General features: G+C 44.6%; 1 protein-coding gene across 1 annotated transcript in view; it reads left to right on the forward strand.

Annotated features, from left to right (window-relative positions):
* The window catches only part of LOC120910542 (zinc finger protein 585A-like), a 46,282-nt gene that overhangs the window by 22,359 nt on the left and 3,080 nt on the right, over positions 1 to 20,843 (forward strand). Inside the window, exons 6-8 of the mRNA XM_040322298.1 lie at positions 8,198 to 8,333; positions 13,504 to 14,724; positions 14,923 to 14,982. Of these exons, the coding sequence (XP_040178232.1) occupies positions 8,198 to 8,333; positions 13,504 to 14,724; positions 14,923 to 14,982 (1,417 nt within the window). The remainder of the gene's footprint in view (positions 1 to 8,197; positions 8,334 to 13,503; positions 14,725 to 14,922; positions 14,983 to 20,843) is intronic.

The raw sequence follows: 20,843 nt of genomic DNA on the forward strand, positions 1-20,843 counted from the left end.
GTGACGACAAACACTACAGCCCCCGGTCGCAAAGGAGCGTCACGAGTTGCCGAAAGAAGCCGAACGTCGGTGCGCAGGCGCCGTATAGTGCCGACTCGACGTTCGGCTTCTTTCGGCAACTCGTGACGCTCCTTATGCGACGGGGTGGGCGGTGTTTGTCATCAAGTCAATCACTAACTAGGGCATAGGAACGCCCACTCCCGCGCGATTCACTACCCGGAAGCCAGCTAAGAAAATAGCTTTACGAGGTATGTACAGCAACAACAACAAAAATGCATACTGTCAATGTCGGTAGTGAGCTGAATGTAATGTTAGAAATTTTTTTTAGGGTGAACCCCCGCTTTAAGCACCAAAGCTAAAGAAAATACAGGTATCAAGAAGTATCTGTCAACGTTTATAAAAACATAGGCTGCAGTGTGTATTTTCTCCACAAGGTGATGATCTCACTTATGATGCGTGGAATGCAGAGACAGGAAGTGAAAGCAGATACAAACAGGAAGTGATGTCATCTACAGATGGAAAGTTTCTTGAGAGTGGAAAGTATGCTGGAAGTGGAGGGAGACATTTCTGCAACCGATAGCAGAGGAGGTAATAAGATATTATTTTATATTTACACCCAGTAATCCCCGTCATGTCCGTCCTCTTCCTCCATAGTCACTGTGATGTCTTTTATCTTCAAAAGATGCTGATATACACTTATATAGAGTATTGTAATATTTACATAGCTACACGCTACATATGGAACCATTAATCCAACTGTCCATCCAGAGCCTCTGGTTTATATACCAGATACGTCCTAAATATAGAGCCATTTATGCAACTGTCCATCTAGAGCCTCTGGTTTATAGAATAAGATACATCCTAAATATAGAACCATTTATCCAACTGTCCATCTAGAACCTCTGGTTTATAGACCAGATATAGCCTAAATATAGAGCCATTTATCCAACTGTCCATCCAGAGCCTCTGGTTTATAGACCGGATACGTCCTAAATATAGAACCATTTATCCAACTGTCTATCTTAGAAGCCAGATACATACTAGACCATATTTATCTCAGTACAGTCCAGATAATTCTCATGCCTTGTACACACAACCATTTTTCCCGTCAGGACAAAAAAACAGGCCCAGATTCTCAAAGGAGATACGCCATCGTAACTCCGAGTCCGAGCTGTCGTATCTATGCGCATGATTCTAAGACCAGTTACGCATAGATTTGTATTAGATCCGACCGGCGTAAGTCTCTTACGCCGTCGGATCTTAGCTGCATATTTACGCTGGCCGCTAGGGCGTGTACGCTGATTTACGCCTAGAAATATGTAAATCAGCTAGATACGCAAATTCACGAACGTACGCCCGGCCGACGCAGTACAGATACGCCATTTACGTTAGGCTTTTCCCGGCGTAAAGTTAACCCTGCTATATGAGGCGTACATGCGGCATACCAATGTTAGGTATGGACGTCGTTCCCGCGTCGAATTTTGAAAATTTTACGTCGTTTGCGTAAGTCGTCCGTGAATGGGGCTGGACGTAATTTACGTTCACGTCGAAACCAATACGTCCTTGCGGCGTACTTTGGAGCAATGCACACTGGGATATGTCCACGGACGGCGCATGCGTCATTTACGTGGGGTCACATAACATTTACATAACACACGCCCACATCTTCCACATTTGAATTAGGCGGGCTTACGCCGGCCTATTTACGCTACGCCGCCGCAACTTACGGAGCAAGTGCTTTGAGAATACTGCACTTGCCCGTCTAAGTTGCGGAGGCGTAACGTAAATAGGATACGTTACGCCCGCTCAAAGATACGCCGCTGTACGTGAATCCGGGCCACAATGTTTTTCCTGACGGCATTCCTGTCAAGCCTGCCTTGCATACACACGGTCACATAAAAGGCCGCTGAACTTTTGAATGTCAAGATCGCGGTGACGTCAAAAACTACGAAGAGCCGACAAAATGACGTTCTATTCTTCCGCGTATGCGTTGAATTGTTTACGAGCATGCTCATTTTTTCCCCCTCGGGAAACCATACAGACGACGGTTTTCTCAGCAAGATTTTTTCGGAAAATAGAGAACAAGTTCTCTTTTTTCCCCCCAGTTTTCCTACTGGGAAAACCGGTCGTGTGTACGAGCCATCAGTTTATCTGTTCAGAGAGAAGAGTCCTGTATATATATCAGGAAGAGGTGAGTAATGCCCGTACACACAATTGGAATTTCCGATGGAACTTTTCATCGGAATTCCATTCAAGCTGTCTTGCATACACACTGTCAGGCCAAATTCCGACCGTCCAAAACGCAGTGACATAAAACACTATGACGAGCTGAGAAAAATAAGGTTCAATGCTTCCGAGCATGCATCGAGTTGATTCTGAGCATGCGTGGTTTTTTTTCACCATCGGAGTTGCACACAGACGATAGGAATTTCCTGTTGTGTTTTTTTTTCCATCAGAACAAAATAAAACATGTTCTATTTCTAAGCACAGATGGAAAAAGTCCGATGGGGCCCACTGTTAGAATATTATTTCAAATTCATAATTCGGCAATTCATAATTCATGGCAAGCTTGCAAAACATATTTGGATTAATGATTAATCATAATAATTAGGTATGAGTGAATGACCTTGGTCAATTGATATGACATAATTCTTCAATCTAAAGCTTTGATGATATTTCTGGTCAGCCATTTTGAGAATGACATAAGGTTTGAATGTCAGGATTTAGACGCAGCTGTTTCTCCAGTCCAAGGATTGACATGAGGTCAGCGGGTCAGCAGGTTCACAGATAAGAATACACACAGGCCGGGATTCAGAAAGGACTTACGACGACGTATCTCCAGATACGCCGTCGTAAGTCCAAATGTGCGCCGTCGTATCTATACGCGTAGTCTTGAAACTAGATACGCCTGAAATTTGCCAAGATACGACCGACGTAAGTCTCCTCACGCCGTCGTATCTTGGGTGCATATTTACGCTGGCCGCAAGGGGCGCTTCCGTAGATTTACGCGTCGAATATGCAAATGCCCTAGATACGTCGATTCACGAACGTACTTGCGCCCGTCGCATTAAGCTACGCCGTTTACGTAAGGTGTACGTCCGGCGTAAGTTTACCCCTCATAAAGCAGGGGTAAGTCATGTTAAAGCGGTGTTTCACCCTAAAAAAAAAGTTTCTAGCATGCCATTCAGCATACTAGCGCGAGCTACAGTATGCCTTTATATTTTTTTTTGGCGCCGTACTCACAGTTTAATCGCGTAGTAAAGTTTCAGACTCCCCGCGGGGAATGGGCGTTCCTATGTAGAGGGAACGTGATTGACGGCCGGCTATGGCGCGTCACGCTTCCCGAAAATAGCCGGAGTAGGTCTCGGCTCTTCACGGCGCTATACGGCGCCTGCACACAGACATCGGAGCTGACTGCGCAGGCGCCGTGAAGAGCAAACTCCTATTTCGGCTATTTTCGTGAAGCGTGACGCGCCATAGCCGGCCGTCAATCACGTTCCCTCTGCATAGGAACGCCCAGGGAGTCTGAAACTTTACTACGCAATTAAACTGTGAGTATGGCGCCAAAAAAAATGTATAAAGGCATACTGTAGCTCGCGCTAGTATGCTGAATGGCATGCTAGAAAAAAAATAATTTTTTTTAGGTAGAACCCCCGCTTTAAGGTATGGACGTCGGAAACGTCTGAACAGCCGTCGTATTTTACATCGTTTGCGTAAGTCGTACATGAATGGGGCTGGGCGTAGGTTACGTTCACGTCGAAAGCATTGAGCCGACGTATCTTAGGGAGTATTTGCGACGTGATCCTGAGCATGCGCGCCCATGCGCCGTTCGATCGGCCATGAATTTACATGGGGTCACGCTTCATTATAATACAACACGCCCACTGCCTTGCTACTTTGAATTACGCGGGCTTACGCCGGCCCATTTACGTTACGCCGACGTACATATGGGAGCAAGTGCTTTGTGAATACTGTACTTGCCTCTCTATGTTACGTCAGCGTAGCGCATATGAGATGCGCTACGCCCGCTCAAAGATACGCCAATGTATCTGAATCCCGGCCAGAGAGTTCATGTGTCATAAAGCTGAACTAGAGATACTGGGCCAGATTCAGAAAGAGTTATGCCGGCGTATCAGTGATAGGCCGGCATAACTCACACTTTGCGCCGGCTTATCTGTTTTCTGTATATCTAAGGCCGGCGCATGCGCAGTACGTTCGGCGCGTGGACGCGCCTAATTTAAATAGGAGACGCCCCCTACCGGCTATTTTGAATTAGGCCGCCCAATTTACGCTACGCTGCCACAACTTAATACGCTACAGCACTTGCATGTTAAGTTGCGGCGGCTTAACGCAAATAAGAAAAGTTACGGCGCCGCAACTTTGCGCGCGGCTTTATGAATCTGGCCCACTATATTTAATTCTTTACATGCTTTAAAGTTAAAATCACAGATAAGCCATAACTAAGCTACTTATAATATACTTGTTTATGTCTATTGTTACGTTATTTTTAGTGAAGTCTTAGTCATACGAATATGTATTAGTATATAGTTACTTAATGAAGGTATAACTGGTGGTAATAATATATGTTCATATATATTATGGCCCAAATTCAAAAAAAATCTTTAGGCGGGCGTAGCGTATATCAGATACACTACGCCGCCGTAAATTAGAGCGGCAGGTCCCGTATTCAGAAACATCTTCCGCTCTAAGTTACGGCGGCGTAGTGTATCTGATACGGCGTAAGCCCGCCTAATTCAAACTAGGCTGGTAGGGGGCGTGTTGTATGTAAATGTTTTGTGACCCCACGTAAATTACGCTTTTATCGAACGGCACATGCTCAGTATCACGTCGAATTTTCAAATTAAATTACGCCCGCTCAAAGATAAGTCGACGTGAACGTAACTTACGTCCAGCCCCATTCACGGACGACTTACGCAAACGACGTTAAACACGACGCTGTTCCGACGTTTCCGACGTCCATACCTAACATGACTTACCCCTGCTTTATGAGGAGTAACTTTACACCGGCGTATGTCTTACGTAAATGACATATCTTGATACGCCGGGAGCACGGACGTTCGTGAATCGCCGTATCTAGCTCATTAGCATATTTGATGCGGAAATCTATGGAAGCGCCACCTAGCGGCCAGCGTAAATATGCACCCTAAGATACGACGGTGTAAGAGACTTACGCCGCTCGTATCTTAGGCAAATTTATGCGTAACTGATTCTAAGAATCAGCCGCATAGATACGACGGCTCTCATTCGGACTTACGATGGCGTACATGGCGCTACGCCGTCGTAAGTCCTTTGAGAATCTGGGCCTATATGTTTTATGATGTTACATCATCTGCACACCACTCAGTATACTCTAAGGCCCAGATTCTCGAAGGCGTTACGACGGCGCAACACCATTTGCGCCGTCGTAACTCCTCATCTGGCCCCGGGTATCTATGCGACTGATTCTTAGAATCAGTTGCGCATAGGTACCCATTAGATCTGACAAGCGTAAGGCTGTTACGCTGTCAGATCTTAAAAGTAATTTTTTTTCCCGCCGCTAGGTGTCGCATCGTCGCTTTTCCCCGTCGTCTATGCAAATGAGGTAAGTACGGCGATTCCCGAACATACGCGAGGTCGACGCAGCCAATTAACGTCGTTTGCGTAGCGTACCCGACACGTAAGGTTGCCCCTGCTATTAGCAGGGGCAACCAATGTTAACTATGGCCGTCGTTCCCGCGTCGAATTGAATCAAAATTACGTCGTTTGCGTAAGACGTCCGTGAATGGCGCTGGACGCCATTTACGTATACATCTAGGCAAATGACGTCGGGGCGACGTCATTTAGCGCAATGCACGTCGGGTAATTTACCCGACGGAGCATGCGCAGTACGCTGGAGCGCGCCTAATTTAAATGGTGCCCGCCCCATTTGAATTGGGCGGGCTTGCGCCGAGCAATCTAACGATACACCGCCGCAAGTTTACAGGTAAGTGTTCTGAGAATCAGGATGTAAACCTGTAGACCTGCGGCGGTGTAACGTAGAGCTCATACATTACGCTGCCCAGGAGCAGCGCTAATGTATGAGAATCTGGGCCTAAGTATAGAGTGTCACATGTGTGCCTGTCAATCAAACTCCATACGATCTTCATATTGCTGAACATAGCAGAAATGAATGTGCCATACAAGGGTCTAAGTCTGAACAGGAGGTCATGATGTTCATTTGTAACATATATATATATATAAGTTTTGCTTAAAGTTGGTACAAGTCACTTACACCACACACTTTCATGACACTGACACACACACACACACACACACACACACACACACAGATTCTCTCAGCCCCCGTACACACGACCGAGTTTCTCGGCAGAATTCAGCCAGAAACTCGATCGGAGCTGGATTCTGACGAGAAACTCGGTCGTGTGTACACTTTTCACAGAGGAAGCCGACGAGGAACTTGTCGGGCCGAATAGAGAACATGTTCTCTATTTCCTCGTTGTTCAATGAGGAAAGTTGGCTCGCCGAGATCCTCGGCGGCTTCAACACTGAACTCGACGAGGAACTCGATGTGTTTGGCACGTCGAGTTCCTCGGACGTGTGTACGGGGCCTTACACCCACTTCGGAAGACAACACTGACATATTTACTCAGATTGACAAGGAGAACAGCTGATACCAGAAGTCTAAGAGCGTCATTTCCTGTTTCTTCTCCTTCTTCACTTTGGAATAGGCATGTGCATTTCGTTTCGTTCCGAATCGAAATTCGGACGAATTTTTCATTATTCGGACATTCGGATGCATACGAATTCCCGAATTGCAATATTAATGAATTTACCGAATCCGAACGAACGTTTTCGATTCCAAATCGAAAACCCGCGGACGAAATTCGATCGGAATTCGATTTTTTTTTTTTTTTTTTTCGAATTCCGATCGAATTTCGTCCGCGGGTTTTCGATTTGGAATTCAAAATTTTTTTTTTTTTTTTTTTTAATTCCGATCGAATTTCGTCCGCGGGTTTTCGATTTGGAATTCGAATTTTTTTTTTTTTTTTCGAATTCCGATCGAATTTCGAAATTATATTCGAAAAGAGACTATTTGTTGTCGAATCCGGTCGAAATACTTTCGAATTGACCGGATTTTTCGAAATTCGGTCGAAAACGAACGAGTTCCGAAAACGAATTTAACACATGTAACGAACCTAACTTAAAGGGTCACTAAAGGAATTTTTTTTTTTAGCTAAATAGCTTCCTTTACCTTACTGAAGTACTGGTTTCATGTCCTTATTGTTCGTTTTTGCTTTGAAGTAGCTGTAATTCTGCTGTGATCTCCACACTTCCTGGTTGCCTGTTTCCTTATAACCATCATACTGGGAGATTTTCACGGTGGTCTAAGCTGTCATTACTGTGTGTCTAAAACTCCTCAGAACCAATCAGATTCATTTTAAAAACAAAACACTGCCCTGGATTTGTTTGTTTTTGTTCTGTGAGTCTTCCCGACTCACCTCTCACCCGGAACTTCATGTATGTCCTTTAAAACCGAAAGTGAAAGTAGAGGCACATTATATGATAGATTAAATTCAATTGTTAATCATTTTTAAAAGGAATCGGTTAACTTTTATGTCTCTATACCCAATAAACAGTCATTTCAGCAAAAAAAAAAATTTCCTTTAGTGACCCTTTAACGAAATTAATTAAATAACGAATTAAAACGAAACAAAACGAAATTTTCCCTTTTGCACATGCCTACTTTGGAAAACTCTCAGCGAAGCAAAATGGAGACTGAGGCAGCACACATGCTTTCATAAGCTTGCTACGGCGCTATCGATTCAATCTCATATATTTTCATCTACGCTAAACTGAACTGTAATACTATTTTTCATTGTGTTTGTGATGCCACCTGTGTGATAATAAACTCACACGTTATTTTCAAGTCAACCTGATTATGAATGCTGTTCATTCAGAAACGCCCTTGAGATACAAGAATATTAGATATTAATTTAGCTATTCTTCACCCACACACGATCGGAATTTCTGATGAAAAAAGTCCATCAGACAGACATGTGTACGCGGCATAAGAGTTTGGGAGGTCTTATGACATCATTTTTTTTTCTATTAATAAAATACAAGCCTGATCAGAGAGGTGAGGAGGATTCTGGGACATTTTTGGTGATCACTGTTATTACTTTCTATCTTTACACAGGATTTTAAGGTGGTGAAGAAAATATCTGGTGATCCATTAACACCCAGCAACTGGGAGGAGTGGGAGTATTTAGAAGGACACGAGGATCTCTACAAGGACGTCATGATGGAGAATCAGCCGCCCCTCACATCACCGGGTAAGAGGAGACTTTATTGTAAAGGAGAGAGCGGTACGGAGGCTCCACCTAGATCCCCCATCATCTGATAAACACATAGAAACAATGTATTCAGTCAGTGTGTGTGTTTCCTACAGATGGATCCAGTAATGGGAACCCACCAGAGAGATGTCCCCGTCCTCTGTATTCCCAGCTAACAGTGGGGCCCAAACTGTAGGGTGGTGCACATTTTTGTAAAGGAGAGAGCACTACGGAGGGTCCACCTAGATCCCCCATCATCTGATAAACACATTGAAACAATGTATTCAGTCAGTGTGTGCGTTTCCTACAGATGGATCCAGTAATGGGAACCCACCAGAGAGATGTCCCCGTCCTCTGTATTCCCGGGATTCCACACAGGAGGGTCACACCATCCCTCACCATCACCAGGTAGGTGGGACTGAGCATGTAGATCCAAAAATGTATTGTGAGTTATGAGAGGACATTCTTCTTTGTACCTTGTTCATTTTTATTATTTTAGTTATTCTATCATCTTTGGGGTTTAGGATGAAGAACTGAAAGACATCAAAGTTGAGGATAAAGAAGAAGAAGAAGAGAGGTTGGTGAGTGGAGATCAGCAGTCTATGGAGGAGGGGGAGATGAATATGGAAAGTAAACAGGAGGAATCTTCTCTACATATAGACACAAGTAAGTAATAAACACTAAATATAGAACCAGTTCCCATTATTATTTTATTTCTACGAGTATAAAGTTTGTATTTACATTGTTACATCAGAGGAGAAAAGGTCGATGTCTACTGAATTCACCCAAGAGAAAAAAAAAAATGTCAAAGCAGCAGCTGACCCCCAGGACAGTAGAATGTCCATATAAAGCTCGGCCTAATCTTCTTTAGGTTATAAAGATTCCTTCCTGATCCCAAAAGGCAATCAGATAGCTCACCAGATCAACATTCTAAAGGTGGATGCCGCACCTGGAACCGGAACCCCGCAAAGATTTTCTAGCACATGACATCTGTCACAGATATACCCTCCCCCAGCACGCCCCGCAAGGGGAAAACTCCTCTGATTGGCTGCTGGGGAAAACTTGTTCTGCCAGAACCCCTCTAGCGCCAACTGCTGGCCAGGGATGGGACCGCATCCCTGGAGCACAGACTGACCCAGTGGACCTTTTCTGGAACGACAGAAGTGCATATTTAGCAAATTGTGAATGGGAGCAAAATAACTCTCCCATTCCCCACTAACTTTAGCGTAGTGCCCATACTGAAAGTAAGGGGGCGCTACAAATGTATGGATAGGGCAGTCAGACGAAGCCTGACGACAACACTGTATTTAAAGAATTACATTAATACTCATTTAACCACTTCCCGACCTCCTCATGTACATATACGTCAGCAGAATGGCACGGACAGGCACAATCACGTACCTGTACGTCCTCTGCTAGACGTGGGTGGGGGGTCCGATCGGGACCCCCCCCCCCCCGGTACATGCGGAGGTCGGGTCCGCTCGGGGAGCGATCCGGGACGACGGCGCGGCTATTTGTTTTTAGCCGCTCCGTCGCGATCGCTCCCCGGAGCTGAAGAACGGGGAGAGCCGTGTGTAAACACGCCTTCCCCGTGCTTCACTGTGGCGGCGCATCGATCGGGTGATTCCCTTTATAGGGAAGACCCGATCGATGATGTCATTCCTACAGCCACACCCCCCTACACTAGTAAACACACACAAAGTGAACACTAAATGTTACAGCGCCCCCCTGTGTTTAACTCCCAAACTGCAACTGTCATTTTCACAATAAAGAATGCAATTTAAATGCATTTTTTGCTGTGAAAATGACAATGGTCCCAAAAATGTGTCAAAATTGTCCGAAGTGTCCGCCATAATGTCGCAGTCACGAAAAAAATCGCTGATCGCCGCCATTAGTAGTAAAAAAAAAAAAAAAAAACTATCCCCTATTTTGTAAACGCTATAAATGTTGCGCAAACCAACCGATAAACGATTATTGCGATTTTTTTACCAAAAATAGGTTGAAGAATACGTATCGGCCTAAACTGAGCAAAAAAAAAAATTATATATGTTTTTGGGGGGATATTTATTATAGCAAAAAGTAAAAAATATTGCATTTTTTTCAAAATTGTCGCTTTGTTTATAGCGCAAAAAATAAAAACTGCAGAGGTGATCAAATACCACCAAAAGAAAGCTCTATTTGTGGGGAAAAAAGGACGCCAATTTTGTTTGGGAGCCACGTCGCACAACCGCGCAATTGTCTGTTAAAGCGACGCAGTCCCGAACTGTAAAAACCCCTTGGGTCTTTAGGCAGCAATATGGTCCGGGGCTTAAGTGGTTGATATTGTCATAGTCCATTGATGAAGTCCATGATAATTGTTCAATAGGCACTATCAGGCATCACCCTTAGAGCAAAGCATTGGACTCTGTAAATAAAAAGCAGAAACAGAGGGGCGCCAGTATTAAAATCGTGGTTTTAATTAATTAAAAACAAATGGCAACTCAGGGAGTGGATGAATATTAAAAGCATATAGAATTATAGTCGTCAGTCCCGTAATCTTCTCCAAGCCACCTTGTTTGCCATGGCAGCTTCGAGCACAGGCTGTGTTGTGATTAGTGGTGAAACGGATCGCCATTGATCCGTGATCCGCACGGATCAATGACTTCGGATCGGCACACACGTGATCCGCGGCGTACAGCCGCGGGACTGCAGAGCAAAGCGGTAAAAAAACACATTGAAATTGTCTCCGCTCTGTTCGCACACAGCCTCGCCTGCTCCTAACCACGCTGTGATAGACAGAATGCGTGTCCAATGCGCTGATGTGTTCTGTCTATCACAGCGTGGGCTTAGGAGGAGGTGGGGCTGTGTGCAAGCAGAGCGGAGACAATTTAACATACGGCGGTGAGTTGGTTTCTAGCAGAGAATGTGCTTCTGTCCGTCCGTCCCCCACACCCCTCTCCCAGCTGGTTCTGTCCCCCCCCTCCTCCCCCAGCTGCCGAGTCTCCATCCCTGCCGCAAATAGCACACAGTGAGAGGGGTGAGCTGTGCTCTTCCCATCTCAACTGTGAGGACCAATTTCACAAACTTCTGCATAAGCTAACATTTAACCACTTCCAGACCTTAGGTGTTTTTCAGATTCGCTGTTTGCAAGACTAAAACAGTTTTTTCTGCTAGAAAATTACTTAAAACCCCCAAACATTATATTTTTTTTTTCCAACACCCTAGAGAATAAAATAGTGGTCATTCCAATACTTTTTGTCACACCGTATTTGTGCAGCGGTCTTACAAGCGCACTTTTTTTGGAAAAAAATCACTTTTTTGAATTAAAAAATAAGACAACAATAAATTTGGCCCAATTTTTTTATATATTGTGAAAGATAATGTTACGCCGAGTAAAATGATGCCCAACATGTCACGCTTAAAAATTGCGCCCGCTCGTGGCATGGCGTCAAACTTTTACCCTTAAAAATCTCGATAGGCGATGTTTAAAAAATTCTAGAGATTGCATTTTTTGAGCTACAGAGTAGGCCTAGGGCTAGAATTATTGCTCTCGCTCTAACGATCGCGGCGATACCTCACTTGTGTGATTTGAACACCGTTTTCATATGCGGGCGCTACTCGCGTATGTGTTCGCTTCTGCGCGCGAGCTCGTCGGGACGGGGTGCTTTAAAAAAAAAAATTTTTTGTTTTTTTATTTATTTTTATTTATTTTATTATTTTTTACACTGAAAAAAAATAAATAATAATTTGATCACTTTTATTCCTATTACAAGTAATGTAAACATCCTTTGTAATAGAAAAAAGCATGACAGGTCCTCTTAAATATGAGATCTGGGGTCAAAAAGACCTCAGATCTCATATTTAGGCTTAAATGCAAAAAAAAAAAAACTGGGATTTGGGTTGAGGTTGGGGGATTGGGATTAGTGGGACTGGGATAAGGGTTAGGATTGGGACTGGGATTAAATTGGGGGATTTGGACTAATGGGACTGGGATTAGGGTTAGGATTAGGATTAGAGTTGGGGGATTGAAACTAGTTGGACTGGGGTTGGGGGATTGGGACTAGGATTAGGGATGGCGACTAGTGGGACTGGGGTTAGGGTTGGGGGATTGGGACTGGGATTGGGGTTAAATGGGGGGATTTAGACTAATGGGACTGGGATTAGGATTGGGACTAGGGTTGGGGGATTGAGACTAGTGGGACTGGGATTTGAGTTGAGGTTGGGGGATTGGGATTAGTGGGACTGGGATAAGGGTTAGGATTGGGACTGGGATTAAATTGGGGGATTTGGACTAATGGCACTGGGATTAGGGTTAGGATTAGGACTAGGATTGGAGTTGGGGGGATTGAAACTAGTTGGACTGGGGTTGGGGGATTGGGACTGGGATTTGGGTTGGGAGTGAGTGAGACTGGGATTAGGGTTAGGCTTGGGGGATTGGGATTGGGACTGGGATTAGGGTTAGGCTTGGGGGATTGGGACTGGGATTAGGGTTGGGAGTGAGTGAGACTGGGATTAGGGTTAGGCTTGGGGGATTGGGACTGGGATTAGGGTTAGGGGATTGGGAGTGAGTGGGACTGAGATTAGGGTTGGAGGATTGGGACTAGTGGGACTGGGATTAGGGGGATTGGGACTAGGATATTTCCACTTGCGTTGCAATGCTCATCTGAGTGTAATTTCAGAACTTTCAGGGTCACACTCAAGTCCTGATAAAACATCACAAATGTCCCTCTTGAGGAGCGCTCTTGTAGGGTGGGATGAACCCAAAAGAGACGTCGCTGCCTCTGTTTAAGGATATTTCCCCTATAGAGAAACACAAACAGCAGCTCAGCAAACTCCATCTTCTCTGTGTTCCCTCTCTCCCCTCCACCGAATACAAGGAAGTGCACAGGAAGTGATGTAGGCAGTGCACAGGAAGTGATGTAGGCAGTGCACAGGAAGTGATGTAGGCAGTGCACAGGAAGTGATGTAGGGGGGAGGGGTTGTTAATGCCAACGCTTCAAAAACGCCTTAAAATCTCCTGCGCGGTGCCCTCATTTTAGCTCGAACGCGACAATAGCGCTGGGAGTTTTAAGGCGTTTTTCAAGCGCCTCAATGTGAAAGGAGCTCTTAGTGCGGGACCAACATATATGACTCCTGAATACAAGATTCCAACAATTCTTCTAACATTTATTGTAAAATTGTTTCTCAGCAGATGACCATAATGTCCGGAATACGTCTGAGGAATCTTCTGATAAATCACATACCAGGACTCTAAGATCTCACAGTAGAAATACTTTAATAGATCCGTCTGTTCCCGAGGAATCTTCTTCAGGGCAGGAAGGAGATCACACAGAAGAGAGGTCATTGTCATGTTCAGTGTGTGGGAAACTTTTCACAAATAAGAGAGACCTTCTTGGACACGAGAAATATCACACTGCTGAGCGTCCCTATTCACGTTCAGAGTGCGGGAAATGTTACACTCAGAAAACAAAACTTTCTATACATCAAAGAAGTCACACGGGGGAGCGTCCTTATTCATGTTCAGAGTGCGGGAAATGTTTCACTGAGAAAGGAAGCCTTATTAGACACAAAAGAATTCACACAGGTGAATTTTCATGCTCAGTATGTGGGAAATGTTTCACTGACAACCAAAGTCTTCTCACACACCGGTACAGTCACACGGGTGAGCGTCCCTTCTCATGTTCAGAGTGCGGGAAATGTTACACTGAGAAAAAAAAACTTTGTATACATAAAATAAGTCACACAGGTGAGCATCCTTATTCATGTTCAGAGTGCGGGAAAGGTTTCAATTGGAAACAAAGTCTTATTGCACACCAGAGCAGTCACACGGGTGAGCAACCGTATTCATGTTCGGAGTGCGGGAAAGGTTTCAATTTGAAACAAAGTCTTATTGCACACCAGAGCAGTCACACGGGTGAGCAACCCTATTCATGTTCAGAGTGCGGGAAAGGTTTCATTTTAAAAACAAAACTTATTGCACACCAGAGAATTCACACAGGTGTGCTACCCTATTCATGTTCAGAGTGCGGGAAAGGTTTCAATGTGAAAAAAAGTCTTATTACACACCAGAGAGGTCACACGGGTGAGCAACCCTATTCATGTTCAGAGTGTGGGAAACATTTCAGTCGGAAAATAAATCTTATTCGACACCAGAGGCTTCATACGGGGGTGCGTCCCTATTCATGTTCTGAGTGCGGGAAAGGTTTCATTGAGAAAGCAAAACTTCTTGTACACCAGAGAGATCACACGGGTGAGCGTCCTTATGCATGCTCAGAGTGTGGGAAATGTTTCAAATGGAAATATTCATTCGATATGCACCAGAAGCTTCACATAGGTGAGCGTCCCTATTCATGTTCAGAGTGCGGGAAATCTTTCTCACAGAAAGGAAACCTTGTGGATCACCAGAGAATTCACACAGACGAGCGTCCTTATTCGTGTTCAGAGTGCGGGAAATCTTTCAGGTTGAAAGGAAACCTTGTGCAGCACCAGAGAATTCACACGGGGGAGGATCCTTATTCATGTTCAGAGTGCGGGAAATCTTTCACATCGAAACAAGGCCTTGTGTATCACAAGAGAATTCACACAGGTGAGCGTCCCTATTCATGTTCAGAGTGCGGGAAATCTTTCAATCAGAAAGGACGCCTTGTGGATCACCAGAAAGTTCACACAGGTGAGCGTCCTTATTCATGTTCAGAGTGCGGGAAATCTTTCAGGTCGAAAGGAGGCCTTGTGTATCACCAGAGAAGTCACACGAGCTAACAATCTTTCTCATGATCACAGTGGTGTGTTGGGGGAGGGGCGGAATATGTTGAATGTTTTTCAGGTTCGGTTTGATAGATCTGAGTCTGCAGGGATTGAATTCTAGTAATATGATCCTCTAAACATACAGAGATGACTCGGTCCCGCACTCACACAGACCGCACCATACAACTAAACTGTGCTAATGCATGACAAATAATAATAAAAGTGCAGCGCAAATAGAGTCCTTGACTGAAGAATCCAGAATTAAGATGACACTCAGTGAAATAGCAAAAATCTGCGTCAAATGTGATGATATCCTCCCATGTACGCACGTTACGTCCGGAAGAATATGGCTAGGACTCAGGAATCGGTACAGGAACCTCCCCCAGAGGTCAAAGGTCAGAAGGCGGGTTCCCAAAGGTCACAGGGCGTGGCTGACCCTCTCCTACCAAAGTGTACCGCCTACCCCAACTAAGTCGGGGAATGAACAAGTCGGGGAAAGTGTCTTGTTTCACCCACCGCTGACGAAGTCCAATCCGGACGTAACGTGCGTATGGGGGAGGAGCTTTTCCTGTGACGTCACCCGCGTCCTTCCTGCTGCTGCTCCGAGTTTTTATTTTATTTTACATTGCCAGTCGCCTACACGCAGGGTTTGACAAATTTGCTTGGAATCTAGGAGCCAGCTAAAAAAGTTAGGAGCCAGAAAACGCGCCCACGTCCCGACGAGCTCGCGCGCAGAAGCGAGCGCATACGCGAGTAGCGCCCGCATATGTAAACGGTATTCAAACCACACATGTGAGGTATCGCCGCGATCGGTAGAGCGAGAGCAATAATTCTAGCCCTAGACCTCCTCTGTAACTCAAAACATGCAACCTGTAGAATTTTTTAAACGTTGCCTATGGAGATTTTATAAGGTAAAAGTTTGTTGGCATTCCACGAGCGGACGCAATTTTGAAGCGTGACATGTTGGATATCAATTTACTCGGCATAACATTATCTTTCATAATATAAAAAAAAAATTGGGATAACTTTACTGTTGTCTTATTTTTTAATTAAAAAAATTGTATTTTTCCCCCAAAAAGTAAGACTGCTGCGCAAATACGGCGTGACAGAAAGTATTGCAACGATCGCCATTTTATTCTCTAGGGTGTTAGGATAAAAAATATATATAATGTTTGGGGGTTCTAATTAGAGGGAAGGAGATGGCAGTGAAAAATTACACATTAGAACTGCTGTTTTACTTGTAATGCCAACTGCCACCACCAGATGGCGCCAGGTCACAGAAGGAAGCTTGGGACTTCACAAAGCCGCGGCCTCAATTACCAGCGGGCGCGGGGGTCACAATTTCTTGTCGCAATTGCCACCTGGCGCCCGGATTTTGTCGAGCCATGGCCTACTGGCCAGTTGTTTTCTGGCAGATTGTCAGCAGACATACCAGATTGACTGTAGTATGGTGAAGCACTGTTTTGACTTTTCCCTGGAATAAATACAGTCTATACTTAGTTTTTATTCCGCATTGGACCTACTATTCACTGCTGCATTGGACTCCACTGCACCATCTCCCTTATGGTGAGAACAAGCGAAAACATACGGTCCATCTCATCTGGTAAGGAGGCACTTCTTATACTGGTGGAGGATATCATCACATTTGCCGGAGATATTTGCTTTTTTACTGAGTGTCATCTTAATTCTTGATTCTTCAGTCAAGGACTCTATTTGCGCTGCACTTTTATTATTATTTGTCATTTATATCTTTTGAGTTTTTTTGTGATTGCCTCGGTTGGTGTTCAGCTTGCAATCAATTTAGTTTTATTTGTAACATTTGTGTGCTGATTGCTGTTTTTTCTAGTATGTGTAATACATGGCCAGATATGACAATACACGGACAACACTTCTTCTTATTAGTTGATGTTGGTTTCTGTACATTATTGCTCTTTTTATGTTTTATTAAAGAAGCCGGCTTCTCATTGGTCCAACCAATAATTCATTTTTTTTTTTTTTGTTTATTATCTTCAATTATAAATGTTTTGATTTAGGGCCAGATCCACAGCCAGCCGCCGTAACTTAAATATTGCCATTTAAGTTACACGGCCGGAAAATTTCTACCTAAGTGCCCGATCCACAAAGCACTTACCTAGAAATTTTCGGCTGTGTAACTTAAATCCGGCCGGCGCAAAGCGTTCCTATTCAAATGGGGCGAGTCCCATTTGAATTGGGCGCGCTCCCGCGCCGGCCGTACTGCGCATGCTCACGACGTCATTTTCCTGACGTGCTTAGTGCGGTTTTACGTTGCGCCGGGTTTTGAGAATCGCGACGGGCGTAAAAAAAAAAAAATACGAGTTGCGGCGAGAAAAAAAACAATTTGAAAAAAAAAGACGGCGACGCGGGATAGAAGGGTCTACTTTTACAAGGCCTAAACAGTTTAGGCCTTGTAAAAGCAGCCCTAATTTTACGATTGCAAACTAAAACTTACGGAGAAAAAACGAAGCTGAAAAGCTTCGTGGATCTCCGTAAGTGCTAATTTGCATACCCGACGCGGCTTTTCGACTCGAAATGCCCCCAGTGGCGGATGCGGTACTGCATCCTAAGATCTGGCAGTGTAAGTCCCTTACACATGTCGGATCTTCTGTCTATCTCTTGGAAACTGATTCTGTGGATCAGTTCCAAAGATAGAAACAGGGATACGACGGCGTATCAGTAGATACGCCGTTGTATCCCTTTTGTGGATCTGGCCCTTAGATTCTATCTTAGTTTTTTTATTGTTTATTAACCACTTGAAGACCGTCATTTTATACCCCCTTCCTGTATATGCCAGTCTTTCATTTTTAACACTGTGATATTTGACTGACAATTACTCGGTCATACAACACTGTACCCAAATGAATTTTATATCATTTTTATGAGACATGTAAAGCTTTCCTTTTAGGCCTCGTACACACGACCGAGGAACTCGTCGTAAAAGAAACATTGTTTTCCTCAACGAGTTCCTTGTCAGGCTTGTCGAGAATCTTGACAAGCTAGCTTTCTTTGCGTACACACTGTCAAGACAAAATCGCGTCGTTCTCAAACGCGGTGACGTTCAACACGTACGACGGCACTATAAAGGGGAAGTTCGATTCCACTGGCACAACCTTTGGGGCTGTTTTTTGCTAATCTCATGTTACTGCGTGTTAAGTAAAAGTTTGGTAAGAGGCGATTCGTGCTTTTTATTCTGTTACAGCGTGACGAATGTGCTATCTTCATTACGAACGCTACTTTTACCGAAGGTGCGCTCCCGTCTCATACTTTATTATGAGCATGCGCGGGTTTCTATGCCTACACACGAACGTGTTTCTCGTCGTAAACCAGCCCGACGAGAAACACGACGAGGAAATTGAGACTCCCGACGAGAAAAAAGAGAACTTTCTCGTCCAGTTCCACGACAGTTTTCTCGACGAAAAACATACACACGACAGTTTTCCTCAGGCAAAAAAGCTCTACAACCAAGTTTCTTGATGGATTTTTCCAGAGGAAAACGGTCGTGTGTACGAGGCCTCAGTTGTGTTTCTCCACCACTATTACTATACAGTATAATGGCAAAGATACAAAAAATGGAGAATAAAAAGCATTTTTCTTAGTTTCTCTCATTAAAAAAAAGCAAGTAAATAATCTTTCTTCGTTCATTTAGGGAAACATTTATTTTTCTACATTTCTTTGGTAAAATACAAAGCAAATCAGTGTCTATTATCTACTCTGTGAAAATTATAAAGTCTTCAAACTATGGTATATATTTGCAAACTAATCAATCCCGATGTTCTGATGGCCTATCTCAATTCTTGAGGCTCTAAAATGCCAGGACAGTACAAATACCCCCTAAATGACCTCTAAGTAGACAGTCCAAGGTATTTAGTAAGAGGCATGCAGAGTTTTTTGATGCTGTAAGTTTTTGCCGCAATCTTTTTGAAAAATAAAGAAATTAAATAAACTCTGATTTTATTTAACAAGTTATTTCTCGCACACATCCAAACACTTTCTTCTACTCCTTCCAAGCATGAGGATACCACATTTGTGAGACTTTTTATATGTCAGGATGCATAGAGGGGTCCAAAATCCAAGGAGCACCTTCAGGCTTTCAAAGTGTATAAATGTTGCAGCTGACTTCCTATCACTAGGGGTGAACAATTTGAGGTGTTCGTGGCAAATTCGAAAAGCCGCGGAACACCCTTTAAAAGTCTGAGTGAAATCTAAAGTGCTAATTTTAAAGGCTTATATTGTCATAAAAAGTGTTTGGGGACCTCTCTCACTCTCTGGTAGACAATGAACAGTCATTTGCATTGTTTTGATATAACTTGGTTGGGGAAAGGGTATGGGATGCCCAAAGAACACTTTACATTTGCCATATTTACTTGAAGAATTGCTATAGAAGTTGCGCTTTACATATCTTGGACAGAGCACTTAGAAAAATGATGGACTCTAACCTTGACTTTACGCTTCCCCTCTGCACAGCTCCTGCAGACTGTTACTCATCTGTACAATTCCGGTAGACTGTTACTCCCAGGACTCCTCTCCTCCTGCACAAACTTCACTGTCACAGTGGTAGTCTTTCCACCCTATCATCTTGAACTGCACCAGGCATCACTCTGAATAATCCCTGGCTGTTGCTAGATTTGCTGAATTGTGATAGGCCAGGGGCCTGCAGTACCCCTTCTTGATGGCCTAGTTACTTAGCAGCATTAAATGGTTGATGGACTACTGATCCCAGCCAATATGGCCTGCAAACCCTGTGCCCTCAGGCCACAGCGATTTGACCCATAACCCCACAGACTCCCCTCTGGCCTTGCACCCAGCTCCCCTGGCATGCCTCTTCCAGATATCCACTGTGCCTCACTCACCAAACTTCTCCTGCCCTGAGTCCTTCATAAAGAATTTACCCGAACCGTGGATACCAACCGCTTCTCCAGCTCCTCTGTTCCAGTACACCTCTCCTTGACCAGGTAAGGTGAGGCTCTCTTTCAGCTCCTCCACCGAGGCCTGCACCCCCCCAGATGGGGGTGAACCTCCTGCTGCAGTCTAACACTCCATTCTTCACTTCACCGAGCCAACAACCCCCCTCCAGTGGGCTGGACCTGAGTTTATGTAGAAGGCCTGCCCCCTGCCAATCCTAGTTGGGGATTGGTCAGGGCTCCTCACATGAACTCCCTGTCACTCCATTTCCCAACCCCCGCCCCTCTTCCAGAACATTCTTCCTGGAAGCAGGGGCGGCACCCAAGAACTGAAAGACAGGTAGTCACACCCACTGCTACACTAAACACTCCCTGCCCCCCAGATCAAAACAAGGAGGCCTAGCATGCAGCATAGGCCTGCCTAAATTTACCTGAGCAAAACACCTTGGGGTAGATTCAAGAAGCAATTGCGCCTGTGTAACCATAGGTCGTTAAACCGACTGCAGCCTAAGATCTGCGCGGCATAAGGCTCTTATGCCCGCATATCTTAGGCTGCATTCTTGCGGTGGCCGCTAGGTGGCGTTCACGTTGTGCTCAGTGTATAGTATGCAAATTGCATACTAACACCGATTCACAACGTTGCGCGAGCCCTGCGTACACAATTTACGTCGTTTATGTACGGCGGTTTTCGCAGGGGCAGCCCATGTTACGTATACCCGTCGTTCCCGCGTCGCGAAATTTGAATTTTACGTACTTTGCGTAAGTGAATCGTGAATGGCGCTGGACGCCATTCACGTTCACTTTGAAGCAAATGACGTCCTTGCGACGTCATTTGCCGCAATGCATGTCGGGAAAGTTTCCCGACGGA

The sequence above is a fragment of the Rana temporaria genome, chromosome 8, assembly GCF_905171775.1.
Source record: "Rana temporaria chromosome 8, aRanTem1.1, whole genome shotgun sequence".
Classification (NCBI taxonomy): Eukaryota; Metazoa; Chordata; class Amphibia; order Anura; family Ranidae; genus Rana; species Rana temporaria.